Source organism: Oratosquilla oratoria, chromosome 12 (genome assembly GCF_046742065.1).
Source record: "Oratosquilla oratoria isolate Oo_2021 chromosome 12, ASM4674206v1, whole genome shotgun sequence".
Classification (NCBI taxonomy): Eukaryota; Metazoa; Arthropoda; class Malacostraca; order Stomatopoda; family Squillidae; genus Oratosquilla; species Oratosquilla oratoria.
Genome location: NC_134788.1, coordinates 13,731,626 through 13,748,603, shown reverse-complemented (window position 1 = coordinate 13,748,603; position 16,978 = coordinate 13,731,626). Strand labels below are relative to the sequence as shown.

General features: G+C 37.8%; 1 protein-coding gene across 1 annotated transcript; it reads left to right on the top strand.

Moving 5' to 3' along the window:
• The first annotated feature begins 1,226 nt into the window (after positions 1–1,226).
• LOC143030562 (transcription initiation factor TFIID subunit 9-like) lies at positions 1,227–2,172 on the top strand. Its single transcript, XM_076193714.1, is given in 2 exon segments — positions 1,227–1,431; positions 1,433–2,172. Coding segments are annotated over 2 exon segments (738 nt in total). The 5' UTR covers positions 1,227–1,348; the 3' UTR covers positions 2,088–2,172.
• The last annotated feature ends 14,806 nt before the right edge of the window (positions 2,173–16,978 follow it).

Here is a 16,978-nt window from a genome sequence, read left to right as displayed (position 1 = left end):
GAAGTAAAAACAAAAAAGATGGAGAAAGAAAAAATAAAAGTGGCCTATACTATCATTGACGGGTTAATTTCAGGACTGAATGAACTAAATGATTACCTGTCAGAAGAAAAACCAGATATAATGGGAATTGTGGAGACGAAATTAAGGGGTTCAATACCACCCATTAATGTTGGACAAGGGTTATACAATTACTGGATTAAAAACAGAAACGAGAAACAAGGGGGAAGAATCATGTTTTTGGTCAAGCAAAACTTGAATGTAACAAAGATTACGGAGGGTAAAAGCAATGTAGAACTGATCATGATAAAAGTTGAAGATAAAGACATGAAAAGTAGAAAGTTTGTGGTGATTTATGTGCCCCCAAAAACGAGCTCTTGGAAAGAGAACGAGCATATGAAAATGCTAGAAGATACAAGGCATTCATTAAATGAGATACTAATGGGCGGAGGTAACCTGGTAATTATGGGGGACTTTAACCGTAAAGAAACTTGTTGAGAGGAAATGACAGTAAAAGGCGGAGAGGATCTGTGAGGTAATGTATTACTGGACATGACCATGGAATATACAATGACACAGTAGGTCAATGAAAACACTAGATACAGAAGTAATGAGGAACCGTCGAGACTGGATTTAATATTTGCAACATACCCTGAAATTGTGGATAGAATTGAATACAAGACACCACTTGGAAAGAGTGACCATATACTTATAGACACTGAACTAAAAGAAGAAATATAGAGAGAAATGAAAAGTACAGGAAAGGAAGATTGACGTACAATAAAACGGATTTTGGAAAATTAAAGAAATTCTTTCAAAAGGCAAATTGGGGAAAATTATATATGGAAGAGACAAATGTGGAAGAGAAATGGGAGGTCTTGATGGATAACTATAATGAAGGAGTGAATAGGCACGTACCAAGACAGAAACAAGAGTGAACATTAAATGCTGGTTCAACAGAAGATGCAGTGAGGCAAAAGAGAGAGACGACAAAGCTTGGAAAAGATGGAGAAAAGATAAAATAATCTGGAAAATGGCAAATATATATAAACTATAGAAATGAGTATGTAAAAGTGTGAAGAGAGGAAAAAAGAAACTATGAAAAAGACATTATAGAAAAATGTAAAGAGAAACCCAAACTATTCTATAGATACGTGAATTGTAAACTTAGAAATAAACAGGAAATAGTGAAACTACGCCAAGGAAATACAGAATACACAGAAGATCCAGAAATGGGCGAAGTCATGAATAACCACTTCAAGTCGGTTTTCACTAGAGAGTCAGTTGTTTTGAGTATCGCTGTAGTAAGTTTGGGAATTGTGTGTGGAGATCGGCGAAGTTATAAACAAGGATGGCAAAGGATACTAAACCTTCCCTACCTAAAGAAGCTCAAGTAATGAGCGCCATATTGAAAGATATGGGTATCATTGAATATCAACCAGATGCTGGAGTTTATATACCGTTACATTTCACAAATTCTTGATGATGCACGAGTATATTCAAATTACGCTAAGAAAGCTAAAGCAATCGAACTGGATGATGTGAAGTTGGCTGTGCATATGCACATGGAAAAATCCTTTACCACACCACCTCCAAGGGATTTATTGTTGGACCTTGCCAGAACTCGTAATGCAAATCCTTTACCTCCAATCAAGCCTCAGTGTGGAATTCGGCTTCCACCCAACCGATACTGCTTATCCGCATGTAATCATCGCCTCAAACCAAGTCGCAAAGTACGAAAATCGAGCAACATGTCTACTATATCAGGAGGGGCAAACCACTTCAGCATTAGCAGTGGCAGTGCTGGAGGGGTCAAGATTGCATTTTTTTTTTTTTTTTTTTTTTACGAAGGAAATGAAGTGCGATCTCCCCCCATGAGCGAAATAATAATAACACGAAAAGAAATAATGGAGTATTTAACAAACCTTGATATTAGGAAATCACATGGCCCAGACGGAATTGCAAATTTGATTCTAAAAGAATGCAAAGAAGAACTAATGGACAAAATATATAACATAACAAGTTGCTTACTTAAAGAAGGAAAAATATCAAAAGACTGGAACAAATATCAACAATGTTCCAATATATAAAGGAGGAAACAAGGAAGAACCAACTAACTATAGATTGGTCTCACTAACAAGCACTGTAGCTAAAATTTGTGAGAAAATTTTCAAGAATAGATGGGTAAAACACCTGGAAGAAAATAATATGACAAACCCAAAACAATTTGGGTTCAAACAGGGAAGATCATGTAGGCCTACCGCAAATTTAATCGGCTTTTACTCAAGACAAATAGATATAATACAAGAAAGAGATGGATGGGCTGATTGTGCTTTCTTGGACTTACAAAAAGCTTTCGACAAGGCACCACAAAAAAATTATTCAAAAAATTGGAAAATATAGGAGGGATACAAGGCAACCTGCTAAACTGGATGGATGACTTCCTGAATGGTAGAAAGATGAGAATAGTACTCAGAGAAAATTATTCAGGTTGGAAGGAGATTAGTGGAGTTCCACTAGGATCTGTGTTGGCTCCAATAATGTTTGCTATTTATGTAAATGACATGGATGATGGTGTGGAATGCTGCATGAGCCTCTTTGCAGACGACGCCAAACTCTTGACGAAAGTAAAAGCCGAAACGGATTGCGAATCACTACAGGAAGACCTGAATAAGGTTTGGATATGGAGTCAGAAGTGGGAAGTGGACTTCAACATTAAGAAGCATAGCATAGTGGAGTTCGGAAAAAAAGTAAAAATAGAATATCAGGACAATAACAAATTGGAACTAAGGAGGTAAAGAAAGTGGGATCTGAAAAAGATCTGGGAGTAATTACCTCAAACGACTTGTCCTCTGATAAACAAATAAACAGAATTGTCGGAGAACCCTATAACTTACTAAGATCAATAAAAGTGTCATTCACCTGTTTGGACGAAAAAATATGAAGAAAAAAAATTAGTCACACTGATAAGGCCTCGGCTAGAACATGCGGCGACATTGTGGTCACCCAGTGCCAAAAATAATATAAAGAAAATTAAAAGAATCCAGAGACCAATCACAAAAAAGGCTCCATCACTTTCAAAATTGTCATATGAAGAGAGCCTGGCTTTATAAATTGGAGTTACCGACTTTGGAGCAAAGAAGAGAGAGAGAGGGGACCTACTGTCCATCTATAGAATCATGAATGGCACAGAAATACTCAATAGAAAGGATTTGTTAAATTGGGACAAGAGGAACACAAGAGGACATGGAAAGAAACTAAAAAAAAAAAAAAAAAAAAAAATAGTTATAGAAGAGATCTGAAGAACAGTTTTCCACACAGAGTCGTGGACACTTGGAATAAAACTGGGGGAAACAATAGTGTGTGCAAAAACCTGACACAATTCTAAGAGCAAACCAGACACTGCGAGATACAAAGGCAGGACTCCACGAGCGTAGCTCCCCTTCCCTATAATAAAACTAGGTAAACATACACACACACACACACACACACACACACACACACACACACACACACACACACACACAAAGGATTACAAAGGCGGAGCATGCCGACAGGAGACCTTTTGATCCATATCTAGGTCGGATGCGAAAAAAAAAATCATATTAATGATAAAATAATAAATAAAAACTATGATAATGTAAATAACAAATAAAATACATAAATAAATGCATAGGTATAGTTAAATAATAAACAAACAGGTAAATAGTAAATAATAATAAATTGACATATAACTAATAATAAATAAAAATCACAGACAAATGATAACAAAACAAAAACAAATAATATAAGATAAATTATAATCATTACAGCATCTTACTTAGGTATTTATCTAAATGATTCTTAAAGCTTTGAACTGAACTACATTGCACTATCTGTGCAGGAAGTTTATTCCATTCATTAACTACACGGTTGGCAAAGTTGTTTCTACCTACTTCCAAATTGAATCTATTTCCGGACAGTTTGAGACCATTGTTTCTTGTCTGATTCTCATTCAATGTGAAAATTTGGTCACTTTTGATGTTGTCAATTCCCTTTAGAATCTTAAATACCTGTATCAAGTCACCTCTGAGTCTACGCTTTTTTTAGGGAAAACAGATTCATATGTTTTAGTCGATTTTCGTATGATTTATTTTTGATATTTGGAATCAGTTTTGTGGCTCGCCGTTGTACTCTTTCCAATCTGTCAATGTCTTTAATGAGATTCGGTGACCATACGGAAACTGCATATTCCAAATGTTAAAACTAACGATTTATATAGCTTGTTAATGAGTGATGGACTTTTGGAATCAAAAGATCGCGCAATCAGTCCTAGAATCTTATTTGCTTTCTCAGAGGCTGAAATACACTGCTTGGATGATTTGAGGTCGTTACTGATAATTACGCCGAGATCTTTTTCACTATCCACTTTTGTTAACGAATTTCCAAATAACTTGTAATCGTACTTACTGTTATTTTTACCTATGTGCATTACCTTGCATTTACTTGTGTTAAATTTCATTAGCCACTTTTCAGACCATTGCTGTAATTGATCTAAATCTTCTTGAATATCTAATTGGTTTGAGTGATCATTTGCCACTCCGCACAGTTTTGTATCATCAGCAAATTTGGAAACATTAGATTTTAGTCCATGGTCTATATCATTTATATATACTATGAATAGAAGTGGCCCAAGAACGGAACCCTGAGGAACTCTACTTGCAACACTTTTCCATCCAGAAGTTTGTCCATTTAAAACAACTCTCTGTTTTCGACCATTCAACCAATTACTAGTCCAACCTAATAGGCTACCACTTATTCCATGCAAAGCTAATCTAGTAAGTAGTCTTTCGTGTGGAACGGTATCAAAAGCTTTTGCAAAGTCTAGATATACTAAATCTATATTGTTTCTATTGTCATAATTCGAGATAACTGTGTTGTAGAATTCGAGTAAGTTAGTCACGCAAGAACGTTTCCGTCTGAAACCATGCTGGCTATCATATATCAAACGGTTACTTTCTAAATGATGTTCGATAGCATCTCTGATGATAGTTTCCATTATATTTCAACGATTGAAGTCAAACTTATAGGCATATAGTTATTTGGTTTCTTTTTGTCACCTTTTTTGAATATGGGAGTAACGTTAGCTAGCTTCCATTCTCTTGGGACATCTCCGGATATGATGGATTTCTTGAAAATAATTTCTAATGGAACAACAATCTCATTTTTCATTTCCTTTAAGATTCTTGGATGCCAACCGGCAGGCCCTGGTGTTTTATTAACTTTGAGTTTGTCTATACACCTTTTAATTTTCTTTGTTATATTTACCGTACCGAGTAAGTTTACCCTAGACTTTTCACCGGTTTCAGTTTGGAATTCACCTTGAGGTGTTTCGTTTACGAATACCGAGCTAAAATATATATATATATATATATATATATATATATATATATATATATATATATATATATATAGTGTGTGTGTGTGTGTGTGTGTGTGTGTGTACAAAGTTGAATGGGTCCCAGTGATTAGAGATACATTTTAACAACCACAATGCAGTTTGATTCTAAGCCATCAACATCGGGAGACCCGAAGGTTATGCAGAAATTGAAATGCGGTACTGCCAAGGACTCGAACCCAGCCAGCGCATGACAAGTGCTGTAGTGACTTACCGACTTATATCTCTCTTAATAGCGTGATCGGTAAGTCACTACAGCCCTTGTCATACGCTAGCTGGGTTCAAGTCCTTGGCAGTACCACATTTCAAATTCTGCATGCTAACCTCCCTTGGGTTTCCCGATGTTGATGACTTAGAATTAAAGTGCATTTTGGTTGTTAATGTGTATATATATATATATATATATATATATATATATATATATATATATATACGGATATATAGATATAAATATATATATACATATATATATATATATATATATATATATATATATACATATATATATACATATTTATATATATATATATATATATATATATATGCATGTATGTATGTATAGACGAAGAAAGTAAACACTGCACTCGTCGAAATAAGTTTATTCCTACGTTTCGAACCCTGGCCGGGGTTTGTCTTCAGGGATATACAATGATAGCAAAGGGAATCATTATCGTGCCGTCCTGGAAAAGGTCCCCCAAGCGATCGTTGCTCGCCAGACATTACATTTATCACCAGGTTGGACACCAGTTCACTAAAAAAAAAAAAAAAAAAAAAAAAAAAAAAAAAAATATATATATATATATATACATATATATATATATGTATATATATATATATGTATATATATATATAATATATATATATATATATATATCAATAAAATACACATCGATACACAAATACCCATACACACCTATATACACAATCCATAACAGATAAATATAGAGGAATAAATGGACATAAAAAATACAAAAACAGAAGAGTCAAAATAGCCCAGTAGAGTAAATCAAGAATCACATACAAAGGAGAGGCAGCGTATAAATGTCAATAAATAAACCTAGGAGACAAAATCCCCCAGCTAGTTCAGTGTAACACATTGTTCGCCTAAAAAAAAAAAAAAAAAAAAAAAAAAAAAAAAAAAAAAAAAAAAAAAAAAAAAAAAAAAAAAAAAAAAAAGTACAGGACGTGGTCCGGAGAAAATAAAAAGACAATGATCAGGCTCAGAAGTGATACCATCACGAGGAAATGTGGGGGGAAAAGTGAAAGTACTGCATCACCTACGGGAGGGACAACACATCACTGCCGGGTCAGGTGCTTTCTGTCCAGCCTGTCCCTAGTGCCCTCGTAAATGGGGTTCAAGCTGACGGATCTATTGACACTGGTCTGGTCATTTGCCCAAGCTTCTTAACCCATTCAACTCCGATGACAAGATGTCTTGTCATTTGGTCAAATAAAACAAAAAATCATAATAAAACAACAAAATGTTTGATGATCAAACAGCACCAGAAAAATATGACGTCATCAGTCCTCCTCGAAGAGGAGGACTGATGACGTCATATTTTTCTGGTGCTGTTTGATCATCAAACATTTTGTTGTTTTATTATGATTTTTTGTTTTATTTGACCAAATGACAAGACATCTTGTCATCGGAGTTGAATGGGTTAAAAATAACCTCACATCTTTACCGGCCCCTTTATACTTGATACCTGCATTCTGCCAATCCATCTCGTGTTGTTGGTCTTCGCAGTGTCTCAGAATCGCCGAGCTCATATCCTTCCTATTCACTGCCCTCCGATGTTCTTGTAGTCGTGTCGCCAACTTCTTACTTGTTTCTTCTACATAATGAGCTTCACATTGTCTCTGAAGACCTTTCTAAGGAGGCTCTTCTCCTTCCTGATATTCTCACTCGTGGAATACACTTTCTCTGCTCTCGACCACAATGTTTTAACCCATTAAACTCCGATGACAAGATTTTTGTCATTTGGTCAAATAAAACAAAAAATCATAAAACACCAAAATGTTTGATCAAACACCAGAAAAACATGACGCCAGTCCTCGCTTCGCTCGCGAGCGAAGCGAGGACTGGCGTCATGTTTTTCTGGTGCTTGATAAAACATTTTGGTGTTTTATGATTTTTTGTTTTATTTGACCAAATGACAAGAATCTTGTCATCGGAGTTTAATGTTTTAATCACAATTCTTTTGTGTTCCACCGTGTGTGTAGCCTTCCTGTGCACTCCCGTTGTCAAAGTGAAACCGACTCTCGTAACCATGACGTCAAGAAAAAGCAGTCTTCCATATTCCTCTTTCTCCATCTCAAAGTGGATGCAGGATGATCTTTCAATATCTCTTAGTGTAGCGTGTTAAACGTAGGGCTACACAACCCCGAAAATAGATACAGCTTAGAAAAGGGATAACTGAGTGCGAGAGACACTTGGGAGTTCTAGTAAGTCCGGACCTTAAAACCAGGAAACAGTGCATTAACGCCAAGAATAAAGCAAACAGAGCATTAGCTTTCATTACTAGGACGGTAACGAATAGAAGTGCAGAGGTAATTATTAAACTCTATCTAGCGATAGTTAGACCTATCCTTGACTATGCGGTACAGTTTTGGTCTCCGTCTTACAGAATGGACATTGATTCACTAGAATCAGTACAGAGAAGAATGACCAAAATGATACATGGACTCAGAAATTTGCCTTACGAAGAGAGGCTTAGGCACCTAAACTTACATTCTCTGGAAAGACGAAGAGTGCCGGGTGATCTAATAGAGGTGTTCAAGTGGATCAAAGGCTTTAACAAGGGTGATGCAAACAAGGTTATCATATTGAGACAACAGGGTAGGACTCGCAGTAAATTGGACAAATTTAGATGTTTTCCATGGTCCTTGAGACCATAAGGTCCATCCCCCAGTAATGGTTATAAACTGGACAAATTTAGATAAAGAAGGAAATAGGCAAGAATTGGTTTACTAATAGGGTGCTCGACGAATGGAATAAACTTAGTGACCATGTAGTAAACACTGAAACTACCAGTTGTTTTAAGAAACGATTAGACAACTTTATGGATTGGGGGGGGGGGGGGATGACAGGTGGTGATGGATACGGAGCTTCCTAGTGCAGCCCTTATGGTCTCTTGCAGTCTCCTTCATTCTTATGTTCTCAAACATTTCGTCCCAAATAGTGACGGACGCTCTACTTTTCAGACGGAACTTGCTGCCATCTCCAAGGCCCTGGATCACGCTTTCTCTGCTGGGCAGTCGAGACTCACACAGACTCAAGGAGAGATATTGGTGTCATTCTGTCTGCGAAGACAACGGATGACGTGTACTTATAGACATCAATCCATCACTCGCTACACCTTCTGGACCAGCATGGAAAGTCTGCAACATTTCACGTCTGAATTCCCGGGAACACTATTGCGGGTGGTGATGCTGCCAAGGCAGCGACGAGGTTCAACAAAATCACGCTGGCCTTGTTGTTGGATTCGGGCGTAAACAAGTAGTCTCGCTGAGGTGGGGAGCTCAACGACCATCAGCGCAGCCACGACGAATTGCGCTGTTACCGGAGGAACGGGAATGGGTCGTTACACAGAGTAATAGCCAGGACCAACCACAGCAACAAACTTCATATCTCGGAATCAGCGCTGTGATACTACCTCGTCACTAGGTGCCAGGCGGTCCACCTGCCTCCGGGCAGAAGTGCGGAATCTACCGTCCACGGGATCAGCCTAGAGTATCGCTGTGGGTGGCAGGTGCTATGCGCGGTAAGAAACAATCAAGAAGGCTACGCTGCAAACTCTAAGGGACCGAAGTGAAAGAGCCCCTTGACATCTATTAGTGTAGAGCCACAGGCACCCTTCGCCTCGGACTTGCCCCAACGCTCACCGCGGCATCTCATCGTCTACCCTTCCGAGGTAACCCTCACGTTCTTGGGGGCGCACCTTCTCCCTGGTGCCGTCGTCGGTTGAGGAGTACTGCCCCTGAATCCGTAAGTATTGTTGATGCCCTGGGTAGTGCAACCCTTGAGTATCAAATATAAGTCTAATGTAAATCACTACAATGACAACGGGACCTCCAGATCAGAGTAATCCCGGGCTACAGAATGACTGGCTCGGGCGTCCCAGGTCAAACTGCTGACCAGACATTCCTATCTACATAGGTGCCAGGAGTTGGACTTAATTTTGATCATACATTGTTTTATCTATACTGCTGAATGAAAGTTTATATATTAATAGATATGTGTGGTTGTGTTGGGTGGCCAACCATGCGTACATATGAGTATTTTCATTATATATATATATGTATATATATATATATTTTAATATATATAATTGGCGAGATCGGGCACCTACCCTTATCGTCTTTCTATCATGAGAGGTACACGTGACAAAATTCTTTCCCGTGGCATGTGCACGTGATAGTACTATCATCTTATAGAGGGAGGGTGGGGGTATTAGGTGTGATGTAGCTCGTGTGTATTCTTTAGCATGGATACACCCCCTTCCCCTGAGATCAGGGTAGCGCCGCTAATAACAGTGGTACTGCATGGACCAATTATGTGAACTGTTCTGCACCACCTGCAAGGTCAATCTCCGAGAGGGTATTAGCCCCACAAACCAAGACAGAAGTAGAAAAAAAAAAGAATAGAGAAAAAGAGAGAGCAACTGCAGATGGAGAGAGGCAACACAGGACTAAAAAGAAATTGTCTACAATGAACAAAAACAAAACAAAACCGAGGTGATATAAGTCGGATGCAGAAATGAGGACATATTAGAGCAGGAGTATAGACACTTAAGCTGAAGATTTCAAGCACCTAGGAGTATACTTTAATGAAGAGTGATATATGACTTGAAGAATATCAAAGACTATTCCCGATTTCAAGCTTTATTCAACATTTTCAAAAATTAATTAGAGTTGAAGATATTTGTGTTACACCATTACATTACACAATCTACAAATGAAACAATATCATCACATTCCACAACCAAATCATTACAAAGGTGCTCCATTGTTGTCATAACATTCTCCTTCACAAACAAATCATTACAAATGTGTTAAATTATTATCATAACATAAATTCATATACATTCACACACACACACACATATATAGGCTAAATATATACATAAGCACATTTTATACTTATATACCTACATATATATATATTGGAAGAATGCAAACACTGGACTCGACATTGCATACTTCCAACATGGTTCTTGGACTCTAGCTCTTCACAAGTACATACATATATTATTCGCACAAATAGGCTTTTTCAGAGAAATAATGTATTAAGGAGAAAACAAGACAAACATATATATATATATATATATATATATATATATACGGGGCACTGTGATGAGCTTGGGAGAGCTCACCCAGGGTCGTCTCTGTATATTGGGGATTTTGTCCTATTGGCCGTTACTGAGGGGTCTTTGTTCCGGTGGCGTAATGTCCTAGTTGCTGTTGCTACAGCTGCGGTGGTTTTTGTCCATTTAATGTCACCCGTTCTTTGGTTTGTATTTTCATTGGTAGCAATATACTGTACAGTGCTTCAAGTACTTTCCTTTTCTGTCTGGTTAAGTTTTCTTCTAGTATTTCTTCTGCCTCCCATTTCGGTAAATAACTCTTTTCTTTAATGTGATTGACTAAAGCACTAGTGTCGCGATGGTATCTGACATGCGCTCTGTGTTCGCTGAGCCTTTTCTCTAACCCTCTGTGTGTTTCTCCAAAGTAATAAAGTTCACAACCACTACATGGAATTTTGTACACAATACTTCTGTTGTCATGTTGATCTTCTATTTTCTTTTTCGTTAAGTCACCTATCTTTTTACCTGCATCACTCATGATGGTTAAGCCGGTGGATCTTAATGCTAGTCCTAACTTGTCTGTGAATTTGGAAAGGGGGACTACTAGGTAACGATTATTCATCTCCAAGCCCAAACCTGTTGTGGGTAACTGCCCTCACCAAGGCATCTCACAAGCGCAGCTGAAGCACCAAGAAAATGAAACTAGCCTGCTGAAATGTCAGAACACTACTGGACCAGTCTCTCATCAATGACTGTGATAGACCCCATTGGTGCACCACATTTGTTGCATCTGAACTCCACATGTATGACATCAACATTGCAATGCTGAGTGAAACAAGAATTGCTGATGAGAGCTCAATCCAAGAGGTGGGCTCAGATTATACCTTCTTCTGGGAGGGGCTACCAGAAGACTCTCACAGAACCCACGGTGTGGGTTTTGCCATTAAAGTAAGTCTACTCAGCAGTCTCCCCAAAGCCCCTAGGTGTAAATGAGACTGATGACCATGCAACTCCTCTTATATAACACAGGCATGTCACCCTCATGAATTGCTATACACCCACACTAACATCTTCAGAATGAAGAGGTTTTATGAAGAGCTTAACAATCTACTCTATAGTCTACCTAATAAAGTGGTCCACTTGGGTGACCTCAACACTAGAGTTGGCTCAAACTACAGGGAGTCATAGGTTGGCATAAATTGGAAATGAAAATTCCAATGGTATCTGTCTACTAAACTTCTGTTCCACCCACAACCTCACAATAACCAACACTTTTCAGCTTCCAAACATGTATAACATATCTTGGATGCACCCATGCTCCAAGTATTGGCACCTTATAGATTTTTTCATTACCTGCAAGTCTGGTCTCGGACTTCAGGATTACCAGAGCTCTCAGAGGTGCTGAATGCTGGATGGATCATTGGCTAATTGGATTTGTTGTATCATTATTAATCCAACCCCTAACATGGAAGCAAGCCATGAGGAAACAATTAGATATATCATCATTCCATAATCAGAACAAATTGAACTCACTTTGTGAATCACTCTACCACAGCATTTCATAGCTCTCTGAGCCAGTCAGCTTCAACCCAACACCAGATCAGATCAAGTCAGACTGAAAACCATTTTCTGTTCCTTTGGTTTCTCAATCTGTAAGCACCAGGTCTGGTTCAATCAGAATACAGGACATTCTAGAGCTTCTGAGAATGAAAAGCCATGCCTATCTGGGTACCATAAACAATGCATCCTCTTCCTCTCTCAGGAATACTTTCCTATTACTTTGATATGAAGCAAAAAGGGGCCCTCTGAAAAATTAAAAATGTTGGTGGTGCAATAAAGCAGCAGAAATTCAACATTATGCTGAATTAAATGACCAGCAGAATGTCTATGATGCCATCAAAATTACATACAGCCAACTCAAAACACCATTGCTACCCTAATATCTGCTGATAGAATGACCCCCATTAGACAGCAAAGGCATCCTAGACTGTTGGGTTAACCCATTAAACTCCGATGACAAGATTCTTGTCATTTGGTCAAATAAAACAAAAAATCATAAAACACCAAAATGTTTGATCAAACACCAGAAAAATATGACGTCAGTCCTCGCTTCGCGAAGCGAGGACTGACGTCATATTTTTCTGGTGTTTGATCAAACATTTTGGTGTTTTATGATTTTTTGTTTTATTTGACCAAATGACAAGAATCTTGTCATCAGTAGTCTTCTCAATCAGAATAATACAATTGACCCAGGTTTTAATGACTGTCTTTCCAACTTACCACAACTCACAATCTGGACCTTACACTGTCCCTCTCTGAAGTTCTTTAGACTTGCAAGAATCTGAAGAACAACAAAGTACCTGGACTTGATGGCATTCCAGGTAAACTTTTCAAGTTAGGAGGCTATGCTGTGATGCATTGTCTTCACTCCATGATTCAGGTTTTCTGGGAAGCTGGCTACATCCTTCAGTCCTTGAAGAATCCCTTGATAGTAATGATAAAAAAAAAAAAAAAAAAAAAAAATTAAATAAATATATAGATGAATAAAAGAGGGAGGCAGAATTTGGAATGCAAAAATTATCAAGGGATACCCTGCTTGATGTTGTGGATTAATTTTTAGCTTGCATCCTCCATACGTCTATTATCCTCTGTTGCAGAGACCATCCTGCCTGAATCCCAATGTGGCTTCAGGAAGGACAAAGGGACCACTGATATGACCTTTGTGGCCAGACAACTCATAGAAAAGAGCAGGGGAAAAATAAAGATCTTTTCATAACTTTCGTGAACCTTACAAAAGCCTTTAACACCATCAACAGGGAAATACTATGGAAGGTGATGGTCAAATGTGGCTGTCCCCCAAAATTCATGCTTATAATCAAGGTGTTCTACACTGGTATGACTGGCCATGTCTGTGTGAGTGGTCATGTCTCAGAACCCTTTGAAGTAACAGTCAGTGTTAAGCAAGGGTGTGTCCTGGTCCCCACCATCTTTAATATATATCTAGGAGCTGTCACACTTCTTGTAAGATACTATGTTGATTTGGATGATACTGTTGCTATCAACTACCACTATGATGGCAACTTGTTCCATCTTCAATGCCTTAAAGACAAAACAAAGATCTGCACTATGTCTTTGATATGCAATATGCTGACAATGCTGGATATCCCTCATCTTGCCCTCAATCGCTCCAAGGGAACTTGGACATAGTGAACAACACCTATGCAGCAAGTGGTCTCCGTGTTAATGCCAAAAAGAATGAAGTTCTCCCTGTGCAGCAGAACACTGACACCTCCATACCACCATTTACCATCGGAGATGAGGTAATAACGACCGTTGACAGCAGTCAATCTGCTTACATTTTGGAAAATGAAATATAAACCAGAATCAAACTGGCAACTACAAGCTTTCTGTCCAACCAGGTTTTTCTTAACAGCAACCTATCAGTTGGAACCAAAGTTAAGGTTTACCAGGTGATCTATTTATCAATATTACTGTATAGCAGTAAAACCTGGACTTCATATAAGGTCCAGACCAGAAGACTAGAAGCTTTCCACATTTGCACCCTGCAAATCATTCTTAACCTCTTCACTCTGGGGCACATTGCACGTCTGGCAGCATTAGCTTCCCGACGTGCGATGTAGTGTCATAATAATCGCATTATAAAAAATAAAGTCAGTACTCAATCGTTCATTCTCTTTCACCCGTGAATTTTGATAGCCATAGAAAATATGATGAAGCCAGTTTAGAGAGAATGGAGGTTACGTAGGTACGACTACAATAAATATAACCAAGACGCCGACATCAGCATCATCGCGTACCCACTATCTCCTCATGACGCCTACGTAGGCGTAACCATATGGAAGTGGTTAATATCACTTGGCGTGACCGTATACCACATGCAAACAGTTTACAAGATGCTTCCACCATCATTATAAACCCATGATTGTGTGTCATCAGCTTCGATGGATCAGTCATGGATCAGAATGCATATATAGGCCAGCATACCTTGTATATACAAACACATGTACATTAGTTTACATATAATTTGATCAATTCAGTTTTTTAAATATTGCTAATTTGTATAGAAAATAAAATACCTACTTCTGTGTTCCATGTTTGGTAATAAATTCTAAGTTACTTTACCCTTTATTTTGTTTTTTTATCATTATCAAATACACATAAGAAAATGGTATTTTATAACTAACTTCAAATATTGTGCTTACTGGACTTTTCTTTTAATCTCTTACTTCATCACTATCTTATCTTACTTCCTCTTTCTCACTCATACTCTCCTTTTCTTCTTCCTCATTCATGTTGAGTATTGACTTTATAAGTTTTGTGCAGCTGAATCAATATATATTCTTGGGGGGCCTTAGTGATTGCCCCTCCCTCTCCATCTTGATTTGCCCTAACCCCTTCCCTTTCTCTCTCCATCTCCTCATCACTCATTTCCCCTTCTATCCTCCCTCTCTTTTTCTTACATTGGACTGGCATCTACATTGTATTAATGTGGGATTGTTTCTATGCCACTGACTTCTAGCAGAAGAAGGTAGCATAATCCACCATTGTCAGCTCTTCTTGTGTGAGATGGAGGATTCAGGCGAAGCTGATAGAAAAGAATCCTAGGACCTGTCCAAAAACTGAGTTCAAAGCCTTGGGACATCCTCACCTCCAGGTGAGGTGAGAATGTTGATGGGTTTTGAAGATGAATGCTGGGTGGTACAGACACTGACATCCATCCCATACAACCAAGTTGTACAAATACTTTTTAGTAATGGTAATGAATTCCAATACAATATCATTACAGCCAAGTTGTTAATAATAGTTTACCCTTATACAGAACCAGTTACAAATATCATTAGCTACAGATTTCAAGTATTGCAATCCTTTTCCTGTGCCCTTGTTGGCAAATATCTCATATATATATATTATATATATGTTACAGTAAGAACACGTACCTAGGGATTACGCGTAATCCCTGAATGTTTATTCAGTGAATACGTGTAATCCCCGTTTCACTAACCTAACCTGACCTAACCGAACCTAACCTTAGGTTAGGTTAGGTTAGGTTAGTGAAATGGGGATTACGCGTATTCACTGAATAAACGGTTAGTGAAACGGGGATTACGCGTATTCACTGAATAAACTTTCAGGGATTACGCGTAATTCCTAGGTACGTGTTCTTACTGTAACATATATACATATATATGGCTTCAAACATCACTCCTTCCCCTATATATATAACTTTGCAAATAATTACAAAATTCAATAACTAATACTCAACTTGTTTAGTTCTAGATTTTAACACCTCCACACCTCCTTTCTTCTCTCTTCTGTATTTGGCATTCACCTACTCTTAATACATACTAAATTTATTTAATTACCATATAATTGGTAGCTTTTTACTCTCATAAACATATCCAAATGACATTTTTCTAAATGGATCCTACGTTTGTTTTTTATTGATTTGTTAAACTAAAACTTCACTCACAGTCTGCACTAGTTGCAAGGAATGTTCCTCCAACATCCATCAACTTTGCCAAATCACAGACCTGTTTATTCTGAAAAGCAAATAACCCCATTTGTGTACAATTTGATTTCGTTTTCGATTTAATTCATTCCTGCACAGAAAATGTGAAATCATTAAACTGTAGTATTGGCCAGAAAATAATGATAAACAGAGAACATTAACATGTTTACTACCAAATGAGGTACCACAATGTGAAATTGAGGAGATACCAATCACTGACCATTCTTGTACCTCATCCTCAGGGGATCCATTCTGTAAAAAAAAAAAAAAAAAAAAAAAATTGCAAAGAATTGATGAACCATGTCAAATTCAAAGGAAGGAAAAGGTATGAAGTGAAAATTTATTTTCACTTCATACCTTTTGCTTCCTTTGAATTTGACATGGTTCATCAGTTCTTTGCAATTTTGTTTTGGGTGATTTTTTTTTGTTCTTTTTTACTATTTTGTAAATTTACAAATGGTTACAGATTACAGAATACAGACCATGTCTTTGTGCACCACTTACCAATTGTGATTGTTCTCTTCTTTCGTTTCCCTTTCAAGTAAAGTCAAGTAGAATGTCGGGATGGGCACTTCCAAAGGCTCTCTTTCCCTTATCATAATTTTTAACTTCTGACCTTTCATTTCGCTTTGTTTTAGTGTTGCACTTTTATCTCAGTATTTCTACTATTTCAGACCTCTTTTAGTGGCCTTCTTTTCATATGTATCT